The following is a 21,576-nucleotide window of genomic DNA, read 5'->3' on the forward strand; positions in this document are numbered from 1 at the left end:
ACAACTGTACATTCAGGAGACGTAGGCTGTAGTGTTTAAGCTAATTGGTGCATCAGTCGCTTGTCTAATATACATTTCAGGAAATCTAGTCCTATAAATGATAAACAGCATGTTACCATTCAGAACCTCAAACACAACAGCTAACGTTTGTTAGCAAACTCACTGTGAGTCACACACACTAGCACACACTAGCACACACTAGTGAATCCAGTGAAGTCAGTGAGTGGATACTTGACATCGACTGTGTTACACTCTAAAACCCATACACTCCATGAGCACAGGATGCATGAGTGTGTGTGTGAGAGAGAGAGAGTGTGTGTGTGTGTGTGTGTGTGTGTGTGTGTGCGTGCGTGCATGCGTGTGTGTGTGTGTGTGTGTGTGTGTGAGAGTGTGTGTGCGTGCGTATGTGTGTGTGTGTGTGTGAGAGAGAGAGAGAGTGTGTGCGTGTGTGTGTGTGGTGAGTGAGTGTTTGTGTGTGTGTGAGAGAGAGTGTGTGTGAGTGTGCGTGTGCATGCGTGCGTGTGTGTGTGTGTGAGAGAGAGAGAGTGTGTGTGCGTGTGCGCGTGCGTGTGTGGTGAGTGAGTGTGTGTGTGCGCGTGTGTGTGGTGAGTGAGTGTGTGTGTGTGTGTGTGTGTGTGTGTGTGTGTGCGAGAGAGCGTGTGGTTTGGTTTAGCCGTGTCTGGTCTGAGTTCAGCCTAAATTTACCCTCCTCTCTTCAGCCAAAGTCAGCATGTCTTCATGCCGCTGTAATCTTCCTCCTCCAGGCGGCCGAGGGCTTCTTCTGTTCTCTCTGGCTCTGAGAACTGTGTGTATAGAAGGAAGCGACTGGCGTCCTTCTAGATTACAGTGCAGGATAGAGCCGTTCGTGACCGACTCTCCTCTGTGGGCTGAGGGAGATGATTAGACGAATGTCCAAGCTGCTGTTTTATAAGACCAGCAAACGACATCAAACTATTCTTTCCACTACTTTGAGAAGCATCATTTATATTCTTCATTACGGATCGTCTCATAATGATGGTGTGTTTTCAGGGTCCTGCCACCTGTGTGAGCTTCTCCCAGACCGGAGACTTCTTCGCCTCCGCTGGCTCTGACCAACAGGTGATGCTCTGCTGTATGATCACACAGAAGTGTGTGTGTGTGTGCGCAGCGCTCATCATGTGACCTGTTCTCATCATGTGACCTGTTGCAGGTGATGGTGTGGAGGACGAACTTCGACAGTGTGGATTACAGTGCAGTGCTGGAGCAGAGATGTGCTGCGGACTCCAGCGCTTCGGGTCACAGCGGCCCGTTCACACAGGTAAACCCATCACCACATGATCACATCATCACATCACATGATCACACTGCAGTGCTTTAAAGTGCTTCAGCTTCACTTGACTTACGCTTTCATGCAATCAAACATTATTGAAACACTTCAGGAGAACAGTCCTCCGGATGAGGAACTTTAAAAACACTATTGCCAAATGCACACACTAATTCAAGATTTGCCTTTAAATGTTGTGTGAATGTGAAGGCAAATGTATATGACTGTAATGTATTGTAATACAGTGAGTCTTGCTGAATCTGCATATATATATTTAGCTGAGTTGTGATTTAGGTCTCTTGCGTTGGCCTCGCTGACTGCACACAAAACCTTCAGCATGCAACGCAACGTGTCCTAATTCAGGAAAAGAAGTGCTTCGTTTGAATGAATCAGTGGAACCGATTGGCTAATCAGACTGAACACAGGAGTCATGAATCACTTCCTCACTGAATCATCTCACATGACTCACATGAACTCTGTATGAATACAGTGTGTTGATCATGAGAGTAAAGACGGGGTTTCCGGGATCCTTAAAAAGTCTTAAATTAGATTTGTAAAATTTAAGGCCATATAAAGTCTTAAAAAGTCTTATTTCTAGTTATGAAAGGTCTTAAATTTTCTATGGCAATTTGACTTCGACATATCTAAATGTTTTCCAAATTAAAACGATCTAATTAGCATACTTTTTTATTTATTATTCTGTCTTTGTGGATTTGCTTGTTCACGTGACATTCACATTCGCGTTAGCATATTAGCCTACATCTGTCTCCTGCACGCGAGAGGAGAGAGGGAGAAGCGAGTTGGTAAATGTCAGTTCAGTTGTAAGTTCATTCTGTATGTGCTCAGGAGTGTGCGATGTGTATCGTCTATGATGATACTGTAGTCATTGTTCTAACGATGTACGAGGCACTGTGAGCTGACATCGCTTTTGTCTCTCGTGCTTTCACTGTGTGATGTGTACGGTTATAGGTGTGTAACCCAAATGAGTTTTTGTCTTATATTTATATCATATTATGTTATGTTATGTTATGTTATGTTATGTTATGTTATGTTATGTTATGTTATCATACAATATCACATCAGCAAGAGTGCCGTTTTCCCCTGCACAGTTGCAAATGTGCAATTGCAAATAACAGTTAAATGAACAATAAATTAACATTGTGAGTTACATTTTATAAACAATATTGTCTATATTGTTTGTTTTCCCTTTATTTCACCGACGAGAATTTCAAAATGAAACCGTAGCAGAGTCTCAGTGGAACAGACAGCGATGAGTTTTTGACTGAAATCCGCGATTTTGAACGTATCAATTTAATGATTCAATGAACAATCACTTGCTTCTTTCCCGAATGAATCAGCCATTTGAACAAATCGGTTGAATTAATTACTCCCCCAACTCACTTATTAAGACAGTGACTTGCCGCCACCTACTGGCAGCTTTAGTTTCACATTTAAAGAACCCTTTAATTAGAACGTTAAAATTAGAAATCAGTTCATATTTGAATATTGAATTAAAAAAACAAACAATCTCATAGCTTTATTTATGCAATTGTAAATGCAGTGTAAATATCTTAATGCCTTTTCATTTCTGTTATTATTCTAATAGAATTTAATTTGAGTGTTAGAATTTGACATAAAAGGTGATGCATACATCTACAAATGTCCATATATAGGTGAAAATGCCCCTGGAAATCAATTTAAGGTGGCAAATATTACCCCTTAATAAAAAATAAATAATTTCTGTCACTGCTGTGAACTGACCACTGCATAGAATATGAAAAATATGAATATCTTCGTATTTATAGGGCCCTATCTTGCACCCAGTGCAACTGACTTTGTACAGCGATGCATGTATCATTCCTATTTATCACCCGACGCACAGCGGACTTTTCCCTCCACAGACAGTGTGGAGGCGTGTGGAGGCGCAAACGTTCCCTGATGCTATTTTGCAGTTTCAGAAAGCAATTCCGGCACTGACCAGGAAAAACCTCGTCTAAAGTCAGTGGCGCATGTTATTCAGATGCTATTTTAAGGGCGCATGCTTGGCCATAATGTAGCGTGAGCACAACGCGCACACACTTTGCTTCTCTCATCTACACAGACGCAGCAGTTCCCATTTTGCAAACCATACATAATTACAAGGAAAAATATTCCACACGAGGGAAATCATTGTGGTGTCCATGAAGATGAGAAAAAAATAGGCATAAATCTAGTTATAGATTGTTATAAACAGTATTATTGTTATTATTACTCATTGTTATTGATTATTTCTTATTACCACAGAGGACCTTTGAGAGGCACATTCTACTCTACAATAGTAATATATTTCTGTCTTAAACCGGACTTTTATTTTGGCGTGTTCTGAGTTTTGAGTCTGTGTGTCTGCTGATGAAACGCTGCTGAAGAGACTCTCAGATGAATATTCACACACACTCATCCATATCTGTGTGCAGCCCTACGTCTGATTTATTCATACAGAATTTGAGATTCTGTGACATTCTATGCACACTTTTATGATTCCGTCTGTGTTTTCTTCATGCTGGAAATCATATGGTCATATGGTGAACAAGGAGAACCTCCTGATGGTGAACAAGGAGAACCTCCTGACGGTGAACAAGGAGAACCTCCTGAAGGTGAACGAGGAGAACCTCCTGATCCTGACCGTGAACGAGGAGAACCTCCTGACCCTGACCGTGAATGAGGAGAACCTCCTGACGGTGAACGAGGAGAACCTCCTGACGGTGAACGAGGAGAACCTCCTGACCGTGAATGAGGAGAACCTCCTGTGAACGAGGAGAACATCCTGAAGGTGAACGAGGAGAACCTCCTGACGGTGAACGAGGAGAACCTCCTGACGGTGAACGAGGAGAACCTCCTGACCGTGAATGAGGAGAACCTCCTGTGAACGAGGAGAACATCCTGAAGGTGAACGAGGAGAACCTCCTGACCGTGAACGAGGAGAACCTCCTCTGAACGAGGAGAATCTCCTGACGGTGAATGAGGAGAACCTCCTGGCGGTGTACGAGGAGAACCTCCTGACCGTGAACGAGGAGAACCTCCTGATCCTGACCGTGAACAAGGAGAACCTCCTGACGATGAACGAGGAGAACCTCCTGACGGTGAACGAGGAGAACCTCCTGACGGTGAACGAGGAGAACCCCCTGATCGTGAACGAGGAGAACCTCCTGACGGTGAACGAGGAGAACCTCCTGACGGTGAACGAGGAGAACCCCCTGATCGTGAACGAGGAGAACCTCCTGACGGTGAACGAGGAGAACCCCCTGACCATGAACGAGGAGAACCTCCTGATGGTGAAACGAGGAGAACATCCTGACGGTGAACGAGTAGAACCTCCTGACCCTGACCGCGAACTAAGAGAACCTCCTGACGGTGAAACGAGGAGAACATCCTGACGGTGAACGAGTAGAACCTCCTGACCCTGACCGCAAACTAAGAGAACCTCCTGACGGTGAACGAGGAGAACCTCCTGTGAACGAGGAGAACCTCCTGACGGTGAACGAGGAGAACCTCCTGATCCTGACGGTGAACGAGGAGAACCTCCTGACGGTGAACAAGAACCTCCTGTGAACGAGGAGAACCTCCTGACGGTGAACGAGGAGAACCTCCTAACCGTGAATGAGGAGAACCTCCTGTGAACGAGGAGAACCTCCTGACGGTGAACGAGGAGAACCTCCTGACCATGAACGAGGAGAACCTCCTGACGGTGAATGAGGAGAACCTCCTGACCGTGAACGAGGAGAACCTCCTGACGGTGAACGAGTAGAACCTCCTGACCGTGAACGAGGAGAACCTCCTGATCCTGACCGTGAACGAGGAGAACCTCCTGATCGTGAACGAGGAGAACCTCCTGACCGTGAACGAGGAGAACCTCCTGACGGTGAACGATGAGAATCTCCTGACGGTGAATGAGGAGAACCTCCTGACGGTGAACGAGGAGAACCTCCTGACGGTGAATGAGGAGAACCTCCTGACGGTGAACGAGGAGAACCTCCTGTGAACGAGGAGAACCTCCTGACGGTGAACGAGGAGAACCTCCTGATCCTGACGGTGAACGAGGAGAACCTCCTGACGGTGAACAAGAACCTCCTGTGAACGAGGAGAACCTCCTGACGGTGAACGAGGAGAACCTCCTAACCGTGAATGAGGAGAACCTCCTGTGAACGAGGAGAACCTCCTGACGGTGAACGAGGAGAACCTCCTGACCATGAACGAGGAGAACCTCCTGACGGTGAATGAGGAGAACCTCCTGACCGTGAACGAGGAGAACCTCCTGACGGTGAACGAGTAGAACCTCCTGACCGTGAACGAGGAGAACCTCCTGATCCTGACCGTGAACGAGGAGAACCTCCTGATCGTGAACGAGGAGAACCTCCTGACCGTGAACGAGGAGAACCTCCTGACGGTGAACGATGAGAATCTCCTGACGGTGAATGAGGAGAACCTCCTGACGGTGAACGAGGAGAACCTCCTGACGGTGAATGAGGAGAACCTCCTGACGGTGAACGAGGAGAACCTCCTGTGAACGAGGAGAACCTCCTGATCCTGACCGTGAACGAGGAGAACCTCCTGACGATGAATGAGGAGAACCTCCTGACGGTGAATGAGGAGAACCTCCTGACCGTGAACGAGGAGAACCTCCTGACGGTGAATGAGGAGAACCTCCTGACGGTGAACGAGGAGAACCTCCTGACCCTGACCATGAATGAGGAGAACCACCTGACGGTGAACGAGGAGAACCTCCTGACGGTGAACGAGGAGAACCTCCTGACGGTGAACGAGTAGAACCTCCTGACGGTGAACGAGTAGAACCTCCTGACCCTGACCGTGAATGAGGAGAACCACCTGACGGTGAACGAGGAGAACCTCCTGACGGTGAACGAGTAGAATTTCCTGATGGTGAACGAGGAGAACCTCCTGACCCTGACGGTGAATGAGGAGAACCTCCTGACCGTGAACGAGGAGAACCTCCTGACGGTGAACGAGGAGAACCTCCTGACGGTGAACGAGGAGAACCTCCTGACGGTGAACGAGTAGAACCTCCTGACCCTGACCGTGAATGAGGAGAACCACCTGACGGTGAACGAGGAGAACCTCCTGACGGTGAACGAGTAGAACCTCCTGACCCTGACCGTGAATGAGGAGAACCTCCTGACGGTGAACGAGGAGAACCTCCTGACGGTGAACAAGGAGAACCTCCTGACAGTGAACGAGGAGAATTCTGATGGTGATTCTGTGTGAATCACAGTAAACACCTGCTTACAAGTGTGTAATATCTGTGAATGAAAGCTGTTCATTTGAGTTATATATGTTGTGTACTTCACAGTTAATCACAAACTCACTTTATTTTGATGCATTTTTCAGAAATCAAGACTTAATATCTTCAGTCATTTTGCTTCTTCTCCAGTAAATGTATCTTTATTTAAGAATGATCAGATAGTTGTGCTGGAAAACGAGACAGAAACACTGAGGAAGAACATCATTATTAGCAGTGCATGTACTGGTATCTACTGTAGTGATAATATCAGTTATGATGACAGCATCACATAAAACTAATAAACACCCTGATCAATATCTGGATCAAAAGCAGTCAAAACAACAGTACTGAATGAAATATGTGTCTTACTCCTGATGTAGATGCTGTGCAGGGACTTCTGGGAACACTACTAAATAACGACTTTCTGAAAAACGATTTTCTGAAGTGAATCAGTCTTCCCATGCTACTGCACAACTCTAATGACCGTAGATAAACTAACTAATGGAAATTTACAGTTATTTTGATCTTTGTAGTTAAATTTTGCTCTGACAGCAATTGATCATATAATATTGAATGTAAGGCTTTGTGTTGAGAGGTTCTTTCCCTCCACATTGTGCAGTAAACTGGTGTAATGGTGGATCGCTCGGAGCAGAAGTGAGTGTGTGTGTGTGTGTGTGTGTGTGTGTGTGTGTGTGTGTGTGTGTGTGTGTGTGTGTGTGTGTGTGTGTGGGTGCATCTGTGTAGCTCTGGATTGACCTTCACAGGGTCAGAATCTCATCTTTAAATAATGGCTTCCAGACCAACATTGATTGAGTCTTTTTAGCAACTCCTTGCCGAGGCTGGGAAATGTAGGAGTGGTTAAATATTAAAGTCTGTGGTGAGGTGTAGGAGTGTGTGTAGAGTTTCCTCACCTGAGCTCACTTTCACACGGATCGATGGCTGATAGAGGAACACGCTCACTCCTTCATTAAAGTGTAAATTGTGTGTGTGATGTCTGTGTGAATCTGCAGTTGTGTGTGAATCTGCAGTTGTGTGTGTGACTGGATGTGTGTGTGTGAACTCTGGATGTGTGTGTGAACTCTGGATGTGTGTGTGACTCTGGATGTGTGTGTGAATCTGGATGTGTGTGTGAATCTGGAGTTGTGTGTGACTGGATTTGTGTGTGAATCTGGAGTTGTGTGTGACTGGATGTGTGTGTGAATCTGGAGTTGTGTGTGACTCTGCAGTTGTGTGTGACTCTGGATGTGTGTTACTCTGGATGTGTGTGTGACTCTGGATGTGTGTGTGACTCTGGATGTGTGTGTGAATCTGGAGTTGTGTGTGACTGGATGTGTGTGTGAATCTGGAGTTGTGTGTGAATCTGGAGTTGTGTGTGACTCTGGATGTGTGTTACTCTGGATGTGTGTGTGAATCTGGATGTGTGTTACTCTGGATGTGTGTGTGAATCTGGATGTATGTGTGTGAATCTGCAGGCGTGTGTGAATCTGCAGTTGTGTGTGAATCTGGAGTTGTGTATGACTGGATGTGTGTGTGACTCTGGATGTGTGTGTGAATCTGCAGTTGTGTGTGAGACTGGATGTGTCAAGTCAAGTCATCTTCATTTATGTAGCGCTTTTAACAATGTAGATTGTTTCAAAGCAGCTTTACAGAGATAAACGTATAATTTAAGGTAACAGACATTGTTTTGGCTTTATAGCGGTTCTTTAATAAAGTTATTTTCCAGCTAAAGTTAGTTTTGATTGATTCGCTTCCGTCGCAACGATCATTTGTTATTAAATTAGGGGCCGCTAAGACGACACCATTCTCTCTACACAGACTTTAAACGCGAACCTGTGAGAAACACTGATGGCGTTCACATGCGCATTAAGAATTGGTTCTATAGTTATGTGCGTTTGAATATATGTACGCAGGTTTGGAATTCCCTACAAGCCAAGCCTAAACAAATTACTGGTGTTTCCTTATAAATTTTGATACAGAATTTTATTTTATTTTGTCACTTTGGGGTAGATACGCGAATTGAGTTTCCCGACAACGCTTTATCTGTAGAGTGGTAAAGGGATCCTCCATAGGGAGAGACTAGTTGGCACTTCAGCACTGCGTTGTCATCGGGTCCAGGCGAAGGTCCTTCGTCAGATCTGGATACGGCCTGGATCCGGCAGGCTGCGGGAAAACCTCGGGATAAACAAAGACACTAAAATTAACGTAGATGCCATTCTTCTCATGATGTAACGAGTACATCAGGATTTATGGGAAGTGTTCCCGGTTCCAGCTGACCTAATCTATGCAGCCTAACATTAAATTATAGAAGTCTATAGTGTGTTATGTGAATGCTAGATCAAAGAGATGTGTCTTTAGTCTAGCTTTGAACTGACAGAGTGTGTCTGCTTCCCGGACAATGGTAGGAAGACTGTTCCAGAGTTTTGGTGCTAAATAGGAGAAGGATCTACCGCCAGCAGTCGATTTAGATATTCTAGGTATTATCAACTGGCCGGAATTTTGAGATCGCAATAGACGTGAAGGACTATAATGCGTTAAGAGCTCGCTCAAGCACTGCGGAGCTAAACCATTTAGTGCTTTGTAAGTAATCAGCAATATTTTAAAATGTATGCGATGTTTAATAGGGAGCCAATGCAGTGTTGACAGAACCGGGCTAATATGGTCATACCTCCTGGTTCTGGTAAGAACTCGAGCTGCTGCGTTTTGAACCAGCTGTAGTTTGTTTATTAAGCGTGCAGGGCAACCACCCAGTAGAGCATTACAATAATCTAGCCTTGAGGTCATGAACGCATGAACTAATTGTTACGCATTTGTCAATGAGAGCATATGGCGTAATTTAGATATATTTTTAAGATGGAAAAATGCGGTTTTACAGATACTAGACACGTGACTTTCAAATGAAAGATTGGTATCAAAGAGCACACACACACACACACACACACACACACACACACACACAGGTTCCTGACCGACGACGAAGACTTAACAGAGCAGCCATCAAGTGTTAGACAGTATTCTAGGTTATTACGAGAGGAAGTTTTTTGTCTAATAATTAGAATCTCTGTTTTTTCAGAATTAAGTAGTAGGAAATTACTAGTCATCCAGTTTTTTATATCCGCTATGCATTCCGTTAAATTTGTGAATTGGTAAGTTTCGTCAGGGCGTGAAGAAATATAGAGCTGAGTTCATCAGCATAACAGTGGAAGCTAATGCCATGCTTCCTAATGATATCTCCTAAGGGTAGCATGTACAGAGTGTGTGTGTGTGTGTGTGTGTGTGTGTGTGTGTGTGTGTGTGTGTGTGTGTGTGAGTGTGTGTGTGTGTATAGCATGTACAGAGTGAACAGCAACGGTCCTAGTACTGAGCCTTGTGGTACCCAATACTGAACTTGTGATCGATGAGACATCTCTTCATTTACTGCTACAAACTGATAACGGTCAGATAAGTATGATTTAAACCACGCTAGTGCAATTCCACTAATGCCAACATAGTGTTCGAGTCTATTTAAAAGAATGTTGTGGTCAATAGTGCAGCACTAAGATCGAGTAACACTAATAGAGACACAACCACGATCGGATGATAAGAGCAAATCATGTGTGACTCTAACGAGAGCAGTCTCGGTACTATGGTACGGTCTAAATCCGGACTGGAAATCCTCGCAGATATCATTTCTTTCTGAAAAGGAACACACTGTTGCTCCTGTTGTTCCACAGTGTGTGACTCTGGATGTGTGTGTGAATCTGCAGTTGTGTGTGAATCTGGAGTTGTGTTGTGTGTGACTCGGGATGTGTGTGTGAATCTGCAGTTGTGTGTGAATCTGGAGTTGTGTGTGACTCTGCATGTGTGTGTGTGTGAATCTGCAGTTGTGTGTGACTGGATGTGTGTGTGAATCTGCAGTTGTGTGTGAATCTGTAGTTGTGTGTGACTCTGGATGTGTGTGTGAATCTGCAGTTGTGTGTGACTCTGGAGTTGTGTTGTGTGTGAATCTGCAGTTGTGTGTGACTGGATGTGTGTGTGACTCTGAATGTGTGTGTGAATCTGCAGTTGTGTGTGACTGGATGTGTGTGTGTGTGAATCTGCAGTTGTGTGTGAATCTGGAGTTGTGTGTGACTGGATGTGTGTGTGACTGGATGTGTGTGTGAATCTGGATGTGTGTGTGACTCTGCATGTGTGTGTGTGAATCTGCAGTTGTGTGTGTGACTCTGCATGTGTGTGTGTGAATCTCCAGTTGTGTGTGACTGGATGTGTGTGTAAATCTGCAGTTGTGTTTGAATCTGGAGTTGTGTGTGACTCTGGAGTTGTGTTGTGTGTGACTCTGGATGTGTGTGTGAATCTGCAGTTGTGTGTGACTGGATGTGTGTGTGACTCTTGATGTGTGTGTGTGAATCTGCAGTTGTGTGTGACTGGATGTGTGTGTGACCCTGGATGTGTGTTACTCTGGATGTGTGTGTGAATCTGCAGTTGTGTGTGACTCTGGATGTGTGTGTGACTCTGCAGTTGTGTGTGACTCTGGATGTGTGTTACTCTGGATGTGTGTTACTCTGGATGAGTGTGTGAATCTGCAGTTGTGTGTTACTCTGGATGAGTGTGTGAATCTGCAGTTGTGTGTGAATCTGGAGTTGTGTGTTACTCTGGATGTGTGTGTGAATCTGGAGTTGTGTGTGACTCTGGATGTGTGTGTGACTCTGCAGTTGTGTGTGACTCTGGATGTGTGTTACTCTGGATGTGTGTTACTCTGGATGAGTGTGTGAATCTGCAGTTGTGTGTTACTCTGGATGAGTGTGTGAATCTGCAGTTGTGTGTGAATCTGGAGTTGTGTGTGACTGCAGTTGTGTGTGTTCAGAAGCGTGTTTCTCAGCAAATAGCTCCACTCAGAGGCGGCGGAGAGATTTCTGTGGCGCTGCTGTAGATGTCAAACTCAAACACACAGTAACTGACCGAAGCTCTTCTTCTTAATGGCTCTGATAGACTCGTTACATTTGTCAGATGTAATTAGAGGAACCTGAAAACTGAACACGTGTCTTCACAAGTTCGTTCCCTGTTTCCTGGAAATGTTGAATGACACTAATGTTCGCCCGTTGTCTGAGTCTTCAATGAGACGGTTAGTCATGTGTGTGTAGATCACTGTAGTGTGTGTGTGTGTGTGTAGATCACTGTAGTGTGTGTGTAGATCACTGTCTGTACATCGTGTTCCCTCTATTAATGCTCATATATTGGGTCTCGTCAGAAGGTTTATGCAACACACGGTGATCAAGAGTCCCAGTTCACAGGATGTATGGCTGCAGTCTGTCATTGACTAATCAAATGAAATGGCATTTGTTTTCTTTTTGTAATTATGATTATTAATATTTTTCATTGACTGAATCCACATTTGTCTGTGCTAAACCATTATTAGTGCATCCTATATCATATGTTACAGCTGGTATTTCTGCTGGAGTTTGCCATTACAGTGACCCATGGAGACTTTAAATGTCTGAAATGCATTGCATTAGATACAAAACATCAAATGAAGTGCATCTGCGCTCCAATGATGCTGGAGCATTTTTCTGAGAAAGTCTTTAAAAGAAAGTTTAAATGAATCCTCCAGAGCCGTTCAGTGGATGAAGCTGAATGAACTGATACATTTCCCTTGAATTTTTGACACAAGTTTTTACTATAAAAATGACCTTTAAGTTTCAGAACTCAAAACTTCCTTTTGAAACTGAGCTCCCAAAATGTCTCGTTTCGGATTTTGTCACATTATGATGTCATAGTGTGACGAAAGACCGCCTCCGCAGAAGAAGATCGACGCCCACTTCTACATCATTGCCTCTTTAGCCCCGCTTTTAAACCGAGAGTTTGACGCAGGGTTTTCAGAGAGATGATGTTTTATTCCACGTGTCTGTTAAGGATCCTCTGATATGAGCTCACTTTACTGAAAATGATCAATGATGAATATAAGAATGACAGTGCGACATTTATTCATAATTTGTTTATAATTTGTCAGCTATAACTATGGGAACTCCTAGTGCTTCAACTTTATTTTTCATGACCAAGACTTGTGCAGAATGCATAGATATATATAATGAGATGAGCACCTTTCTGTGTCGTCTTTGTTCCAACACTAATATAATGTAATAACTAGCTCACAAATACATAAGGAATAATTATAAATAAAGATGATTAATTACTTTAATCGTTAAAAATGATTTTAATATGCAAAACTGTTAGCCAATCACAGCAGTGGGTGTTTCCTCCCAAGCCTTGAATGAGACACGCCCATCAAAACGTCAGAAACAGGAAATAGCCCATAACTTCTAAATTCGGATGTTTTTAAATGTAAAAATCTTGATAACATTATAAAGTTTTAAAGCCGCCTCAGTGAGAGCTCTGCACTGGTTCTTCAGTTATAATGGTATTGTGTGTGAACCAGTGAAAGGAAGGCATGATCAGCCCTGGAGGGATGAAAACATGATCACTGGGGAGAGAAACGCATGAATCACGTCTTCAGTCTGTGCTGAAGTTTGGCTGATTTTACTCATTCATGCCAGTTCTGTGTTTACAATGCAGGACATTCCTACAAACATTTATTCACAACCCACCTTTTCCTGAACACGGTTCATTCTGAATGCACTCTGACAGAAGACATGACCTCTTATTTAACCCTCTGGGGACCAAGGTGTTTTTGGGGCCCTTGAGATGTTCTGACATGCCTTGACATTTGTGCTTTTTTCAGTTATTTATAAACATGTTACTGGCTAAGGTGTAAATTCACTCTATATAGCACAAACAGGGCTACCATAATATGCGAGCAACGTGTATGTAGATGTTTGTATTTTTAAGAGAATAATGTTTATGCGTGGTTATTGGAAAAAATAAAAATGAAAGTTGCTGAATTAAGACCACAAAACACATATTAAATATGTGTCCACAAGACTTTTGACTAATGGATGTTGTCCCTTTGAGTTCTAGCTTCAAAATTATGTGAAAATAGTCTTGCTTTATCGTTCACAAAAAAAAAATACATTGATTTAAATGGTGTACAACAGGTTTTGCTTGGAAATCCATTATGCGAGGGGGAGGAGCAGTTTACACCTTAGATTACAATGTCCCACCCACTCTGCATAATGAGCCATTCATTCAGGTGTGACACTGACTGAGCCACAATGCAAGGACAAAAAATGTATTTAGAAGAAGACTTATATTGACCATTTAAGATTTCGCTTACATCTCTCTTGTAAATATGTTTTGCTATTTTATTAAAAATGTTACAATTACAACAATAATTACAATTTCAACAATATTTCAAGTGTACTCTTTCTTTGTAAAAAAAAAAAAAAAAAAGATTATAGGCCTACATTTTATCATATGTATTCATTAGTTTGAATATAGCCAACATTGGAACATCTAACATCTTAGTCTATGACTTTATTTTTGACAAAAATAGTATATATATATATATATATATTATATATATAACGTTAGATATGAGCAGAAATTGCTAAACAAAAGCTTTTTTGATGTGGCGGTATATTCTACAGTAGCCTAAAAACTGTACCCTAGTCTAGTCAACAAAATGTTGTCTTTCATACTTCGCCTGACTGTAACGTTGTTTTTATTAAATATTAGGGCATATAAATGCTAATTTGCAGTTTAATACGTTGCTTATACAAATACATTTTATTTCAACATATTCCAGTCGATTTTTACTCATCTCAGTAGGCTATAGCAAAGCAGTTTATTCTTTCACACACAGACGCGCGATTCATATTTAGGCTAAACAGTCTTTACAAATATGTACCCTTCATTCATCTCACAGAAATATTATTGAAACGCGATTCATCTTTTTGCGGTTTACATAGGCCTACACTAACGTTATTCCATAACGTTATTCCACACGTGAGAAAAGAAAACAGCCTACCTCACTCCTCAGCGGAATCTGCTCCTCATTTCAGGAGATATTGCTCCTCATCAGCACTGTTCTGAGGAATCGTTTCTCCATAAGGTAGGCTATAATGTCTCACTCGCGAGGAGTCGCGACGCGCTTTGTTTACAGCTGATGTGGGCGTTTCACAGCTCTGAAATAGTTCTCAGAATTTGCGTTTGAATAGCACGCGCTCTCCGGGGCGTGGTCACATTACTGTGAATCATCTCGTAATGAGGTCGACTGGAGTCGCTCTCTTTTTATACAGATTACAGAAGCTGAGAATATTTGTTTTTTTATATAAATGACTTCATTTAAAAGATGCGATCTCAAGCTTTATGCCCGTGGGTCTGTTTGCCTGTTTGAATGAATTTTCGCGGAGTTATAGATCATTTTCGAACGCGTTTCAAATGGGAGTTTACTGACAGAGAGAAGGCAGAAATCGCATCATGTTAATTTTTCTTTATTTGTCAAAAAGCAAAACACTTTATTTTTATTGTGAGTATACAGAAAAAAAATAGACACTGAACAGGATCGATTGATGTATTACACGAAAATGAAAGATCAAAATTAACAGAGCATTTAGTGTTTATTTTCATTGCTAAAAAAAAAAACGAGCAAAACGCGCGGGCGCGTTTTTGGTCCCCAGAGGGTTAACAGATAATCTTGAGTGTGTAAAATATTAATACAGTGAACCAAACAATGTGAAGTGTTTGGTTCAATAAGACTGAGTTCGTTCAGTGTTTGTTTTTTGTTTTTGTTTTTTTTGGTCAATGTAGTATTATTTGAACTGTAAAGTTGTTTAAATCATATTTTTTACAGCAATTTCACAGTTTAGGATGTTATTATAGATGTTGGTGTGGTTTCAGAAGAAGGTTGTATTGCCTAAACAACATGTATTTCTATTCTAATCTCAGAATTTTCTGAAACTATTTTAACTGCTGATTCCAATAAGTGTTTTAGAAGAAAAAGTAGACGCGGAAGTACCATTGTTTATTGAATGGTTATAGTAAATCATCGTACATCATGATGATAAATGGAGAAACCCTCAGAGGGAAACAATCTTCAGACATTTTCCCTTTATGAATTTATAAAGTCCTAACTGGCCCAAATATCCTCATTATTGTGCAGAAAATCAGACCATTTGTCAGTGTGAAAACATTGAAGACATCCGTTTTCTTTCAGTGCTCAAGCACAGATTAATCTCATCACACTAAGATGAGAGGACCTGCAGGTCTTCATCAGGATCATAACTGAAGACGTGATGCTTTACGTTACAATGCAAATAATGCACACTCTGATTGTGAAGGTTTGTTGATTTTAATAAAGATGACACGAAATATTTATACATGCCATGGATTGGCGTGTAATTGCGTGTGTGTGTGTGTGTGTGTGTGTGTTTGTGTGTGTGTGTGTGTGTGTGTGAGAGAGAGAGAGTGCCTCTTGATGAATGACTCTATGGAGGAAGCAGCTCTTGATGGATCCGTCAGACCAGAGTTTCACTGAGGCCTCAGGAAATTTTCCACTGTTGGTTTTTCCAGTCCAGGTGATTCATGGTGAGGGTGTTAAAGGGTGTGTGAGTGTGTCTCACTGTGTGTGTGTGTGTGTGTGTATGTGTGTGTGTGTGTGTGTGTGTGTGTGTGTGTGTGTGTGTGTTTGAGCAGCTGTTTTACTGCTGAGCTGTGAATAAGTCCACCTCTCAACAAGAGTTAATCCTGCTCTTTGGAAGCCTGTTTGCTCAGCATAAGCTCTCTCAGCTTTCATGTTTTTGTGTTTGTTTCGTCGGCTCTTCCTTAACATTCAGCTGCGGTTCCACCGGCCGAGATCTGCCTCTCAGCTCAGGCCTTTCCTCAACTAGATATCATGTAGTTCAAATTGTTCGCAATATGATTTTTTAGTACAATTGATGATAAAATAAGTCTTTAAAAAGTATCCCATGTATTTATGTGCATTCTGTAATCAGGTGTTTTCATGGCATCAAAGCAAAGCTACGTATAAAGTAGCACGTGCATCCGGAAAGTATTCACAGCGCTTCACTTTTTTTACATTTTGTTATGTTACAGCCTTATTCCAAAATGGATAAAATGCATTATTTTCCTCAAAATTCTACAAACAATACTCGTTCTTTCAACGTGAAAGAAGTTTGTTTGAAATCTTTGCAAATGTATTAAAAATAAAAAATGAAAAAATCACATGTACATAAGTATACACAGCCTTTGCCATGACACTCAAAGTTTAGCTCAGGTTCATCCAGTTTCCACCTTGAGATGTTTCTACAGCTTGATTGGAGTTCACCTGTGGTGACTTCAGTTGATGGACACGATTTGGAAAGGCACACACCTGTCTATATAAGGTCCCACAGTAAACAGTGCATGTCAGAGCACAAACCAAGCCATGAAGTCCAAGGAATTGTCTATAGACCTCTGAGACAGGATTGTATTGAGGCACAGATCTGGGGAAAGGTACAGAAACGTTTCTGCAGCATAGAAGGTCCCAATGAGCACAGTGGCCTCCATCAACCGTAAATGGAAGAAGTGTGGAACCACCAGGACTCTTCCTTGAGCAGACTGAGCGATTGCGAGAGAAGGGCCTCAGTGAGGGAGGAGACCCAGAACCCGATGGTCCCTCTGACTGAGCTCCAGATTTTCTCTGTGGAGAACCTTCCAGAAGAACAACAATCTCTCCACCAATCAGGCCTGAGAACCTTCCAGAAGAACAACAATCTCTCCAACAATCAGGCCTGAGAACCTTCCAGAAGAACAACCATCTCTGCAGCTCTCCACCAATCAGGCCTGAGAACCTTTCAGAAGAACAACAATCTCTGCAGCTCTCCACCAATCAGGCCTGAGAACTTTCCAGAAGAACAGCCATCTCTGCAGCTCTCCACCAATCAGGCCTGAGAACCTTCCAGAAGAACAACCATCTCTACAGCTCTCCATCATTCAGGCCTGAGAACCTTCCAGAAGAACAACCATCTCTACAGCTCTCCACCAATCAGGCCTGAGAACCTTCCAGAAGAACAGCCATCTCTGCAGCTCTCCACCAATCAGGCCTGAGAACTTTCCAGAAGAACAGCCATCTCTGCAGCTCTCCACCAATCAGGCCTGAGAACCTTCCAGAAGAACAACCATCTCTACAGCTCTCCATCATTCAGGCCTGAGAACCTTCCAGAAGAACAACCATCTCTACAGCTCTCCATCATTCAGGCCTGAGAACCTTCCAGAAGAATAACCATCTCTGCAGCTCTCCACCAATCAGACCTGAGAGCCTTCCAGAAGAACAGCCATCTCTGCAGCTCTCCACCAATCAGGCCTGAGAACCTTCCAGAAGAATAACCATCTCTGCAGCTCTCCACCAATCAGACCTGAGAGCCTTCCAGAAGAACAGCCATCTCTGCAGCTCTCCACCAATCAGGCCTGAGAACCTTCCAGAAGAACAACCATCTCTGCAGCTCTCCACCAATCAGGCCTGAGAACCTTCCAGAAGAACAGCCATCTCTGCAGCTCTCCACCAATCAGGCCTGAGAACCTTCCAGAAGAACAACCATCTCTGCAGCTCTCCACCAATCAGGCCTGAGAACCTTCTAGAAGAACAGCCATCTCTGCAGCTCTCCACCAATCAGGCCTGAGAACCTTCCAGAAGAACAACCATCTCTGCAGCTCTCTACCAATCAGGCCTGAGAACCTTCTAGAAGAACAGCCATCTCTGCAGCTCTCCACCAATCAGACCTGAGAACCTTCCAGAAGAACAGCCATCTCTGCAGCTCTCCACCAATCAGACCTGAGAACCTTCCAGAAGAACAACCATCTCTGCAGAACTCCACCAATCAGACCTGAGAACCTTCCAGAAGAACAACCATCTCTGCAGCTCTCCACCAATCAGGCCTGAGAACCTTCCAGAAGAACAACCATCTCTGCAGCTCTCCATCATTCAGGCCTGAGAACCTTCCAGAAGAACAACCATCTCTGCAGAACTCCACCAATCAGACCTGAGAACCTTCCAGAAGAACAACCATCTCTGCAGCTCTCCACCAATCAGGGATGAGAACCTTCCAGAAGAACAACCATCTCTGCAGCTCTCCACCAATCAGACCTGAGAACCTTCCAGAAGAACAACCATCTCTGCAGCTCTCCACCAATCAGGGATGAGAACCTTCTAGAAGAACAGCCATCTCTGCAGCTCTCCACCAATCAGACCTGAGAACCTTCCAGAAGAACAACCATCTCTGCAGCTCTCCATCATTCAGGCCTGAGAACCTTCCAGAAGAACAACCATCTCTGCAGAACCCCACCAATCAGACCTGAGAACCTTCCAGAAGAACAACCATCTCTGCAGCTCTCCACCAATCAGGCCTGAGAACCTTCCAGAAGAACAGCCATCTCTGCAGCTCTCCACCAGTCAGGCCCGAGAACCTTCCAGAAGAACAACCATCTCTGCAGCTCTCCACCAATCAGGCCTGAGAACCTTCCAGAAGAACAACCATCTCTGCAGCTCTCCACCAATCAGGCCTGAGAACCTTCCAGAAGAACAACCATCTCTGCAGCTCTCCACCAATCAGGCCTTAGAACCTTCCAGAAGAACAACCATCTCTGCAGCTCTCCACCAATCAGGCCTGAGAACCTTCCAGAAGAACAACCATCTCTGCAGCTCTCCACCAATCAGGCCTTAGAACCTTCCAGAAGAACAACCATCTCTGCAGCTCTCCGCCAATCAGACCTGAGAACCTTCCACAACAACAACCATCTCTGCAGCTCTCCACCAATCAGACCTGAGAACCTTCCAGAAGAACAACCATCTCTCAGCTCTCCACCAATCAGACCTGAGAACCTTCCAGAAGAACAACCATCTCTGCAGCTCTCCACCAATCAGACAAAAGGCACCTGAAGGACTTTCAGACCAGAGTCCTGCACGGGTCCAATTTTGTAAATCCGCACCCGCCCGTACCCGCAGTGCTTAAAACCGCATCCGACCCGTTTTCCGACAGCAGCACTAATTAAAATCCGTACCCGACCCGACCCGCTTAAAATAGAACCGATACCCGACCCGCACCCGAAATAAAATCAGTTTAGCCAATCACATTAGACACACTTACAAAAATGTTTGTCGCCAGGTCATACAGAAGTTATTACACGACAATTAACACAAGGACAACTTCAGCCGAAGCTGTCAAAAGGCCGGTACATGAAGAACATGGCTAACTTAACCACAAAACCGAGTAGAGTTATAACATTTTACCAATCGAACAGACGCGGCTACAACACTATGCCACGCAATTTCGTCTAGTCTACATCAGACAATTTTGGGTTCAAACACGCCCTGCACACCACACATACTTAACAGTGTTAAATCTGAAAAATACCGTTCGATAGAGCTGCTTTGTTACCACAGTATCTGTGTGCTTCCTCAGCGATGAAGTTCCACATCTGCGGCTATCCAACACGAAAATGCAGCAAAGCCTTTCACAATATTTTCTTCAGATAACTCCAAATTTCTCCCACACTCTGGACTTGATTTTTGATGACGTACTGTCGACAACTTTACAATCTCCACTAGCTATTCTTTTCTTCAACTCCTCAGCATCCATCTCGACGACTGCAAGCAGATCGCGCGCGCGGTTATGATGAATTTTTAAAACTGAAAGTAGCCTAGGTAACGTTATAGACTCCTGGGAGGGCGCGGCGCGTGGGCACAAATAAACTGATGTGGATTTTAAATTATTTTATCAACTTGAAATACAGGCATATTTTTGTAGATGTGTTCCTAAAAATATGCATATATTTTACGTTTGCATGTGATTGTTTTAAACCCGTGTTTAGACCCGTGTTTCCCCCGTGTCCGACCCGACCCGCACCCGTATCCGAAACGGTTGGATATTTTTCACCCGTTTAAGCAAAATTTGCGGGTCACCCATCTCCGCACCCATGCAGGACTCTATTTCAGACCATGAGAAACAAAATTGATGAGGAACTGGGAGACACGTCAGGATTGAGGGAAAGATGAGGATCGAGGGAAAGATGAGGAACTGGGAGACTCCTCAGGATCGAGGGAAAGATGAGGAACTGGAAGACTCGTCAGGATCAAGGGAAAGATAATTGTACAAAGATGTCCTTGATGAAAACCTGCTCCAGAGCTCTGGATCTCAGACTGGGGCGACGGTTGATCTTCCAACAGGACAACGACCCTCAGCACAGAGCCAAGATAACAGAGGAGTGGCTAAAGGACAACTCTGGGAATGTCTCTGAGTGGCCCAGCCAGAGCCCAGACTCGAGCCGATTGATCATCTCTGGAGAGATCTGAAAATGGCTGGGCACCGACACTCCCCATCCAGCCTGATGGAGCTTGAGAGGTTCTGCAAAGAAGAATGGCAGAAACTGACCAAAAATAGGTGTGCCAAGCTTGCAGCATCATACCCAAGAAGACTTGAGGCTGTAATTGGTGCCAAAGGTGCTTCAACAAAGCATTGAGCAATGGCTGTGAATACTTATTTACATGTGCTCTTTTTATTTGTAATAAATTTGCAAAGATTTCAAACAAACTTCTTTCACGTTGTCACTGTGGGGTATTGTTTGTAGAATTTTGAGGAAAATTATTTAATCCATTTTGAAATAAGGCTGTAACATAACAAAATGAGGAAAAAGTGAAGCACTGTGAATACTTCCGGAGAGGTCAAGGACAGGTGGGCAGAACGACATGAAATCTGACACGCCATCTAAAAAATGTGACACTCATGGTGAAAGACACTGAAAATACATTGAGAATCAATCAAAGCAACAATAGAAATGTAGGTAACACTTTATAATCAGCTTTGATTCGTTCATACAATAAGCAATATTCTTTTTACAGCATTAATTAATCTTTGTTAATGTTAGTCAGTACAAATATATTTGTTCAGTGTTTGTTCATGTTATTCCACTGTGGATTAAATAATATTAACATAAAACTTTTCATTTGAAAACTGTATTGTTAAAGGTTTAAATTAGCATAACTAAATGAAAGCTTATTGTAAAGCGGTAAGAGAACGAGTCCTGTGTGTAACTTTTGTCTCTTGTACTGTTGCGTAATCAGCATTCATGTAACTAATTCATTTGAAATTTTCAT

At 43.4% G+C, this 21,576-nt stretch overlaps 1 protein-coding gene across 1 annotated transcript in view; it reads left to right on the forward strand.

The window, feature by feature from the left end:
• poc1a (POC1 centriolar protein A) overlaps positions 1-21,576 on the forward strand; it is a 111,734-nt gene that overhangs the window by 54,703 nt on the left and 35,455 nt on the right. Inside the window, exons 8-9 of the mRNA XM_079857751.1 lie at positions 1,030-1,098; positions 1,190-1,297. Coding sequence (XP_079713877.1) covers positions 1,030-1,098; positions 1,190-1,297 — 177 coding nt within the window. The remainder of the gene's footprint in view (positions 1-1,029; positions 1,099-1,189; positions 1,298-21,576) is intronic.

This window comes from Squalius cephalus, assembly GCF_949319135.1.
Source record: "Squalius cephalus genome assembly, chromosome: 22".
NCBI lineage: Eukaryota > Metazoa > Chordata > Actinopteri > Cypriniformes > Leuciscidae > Squalius > Squalius cephalus.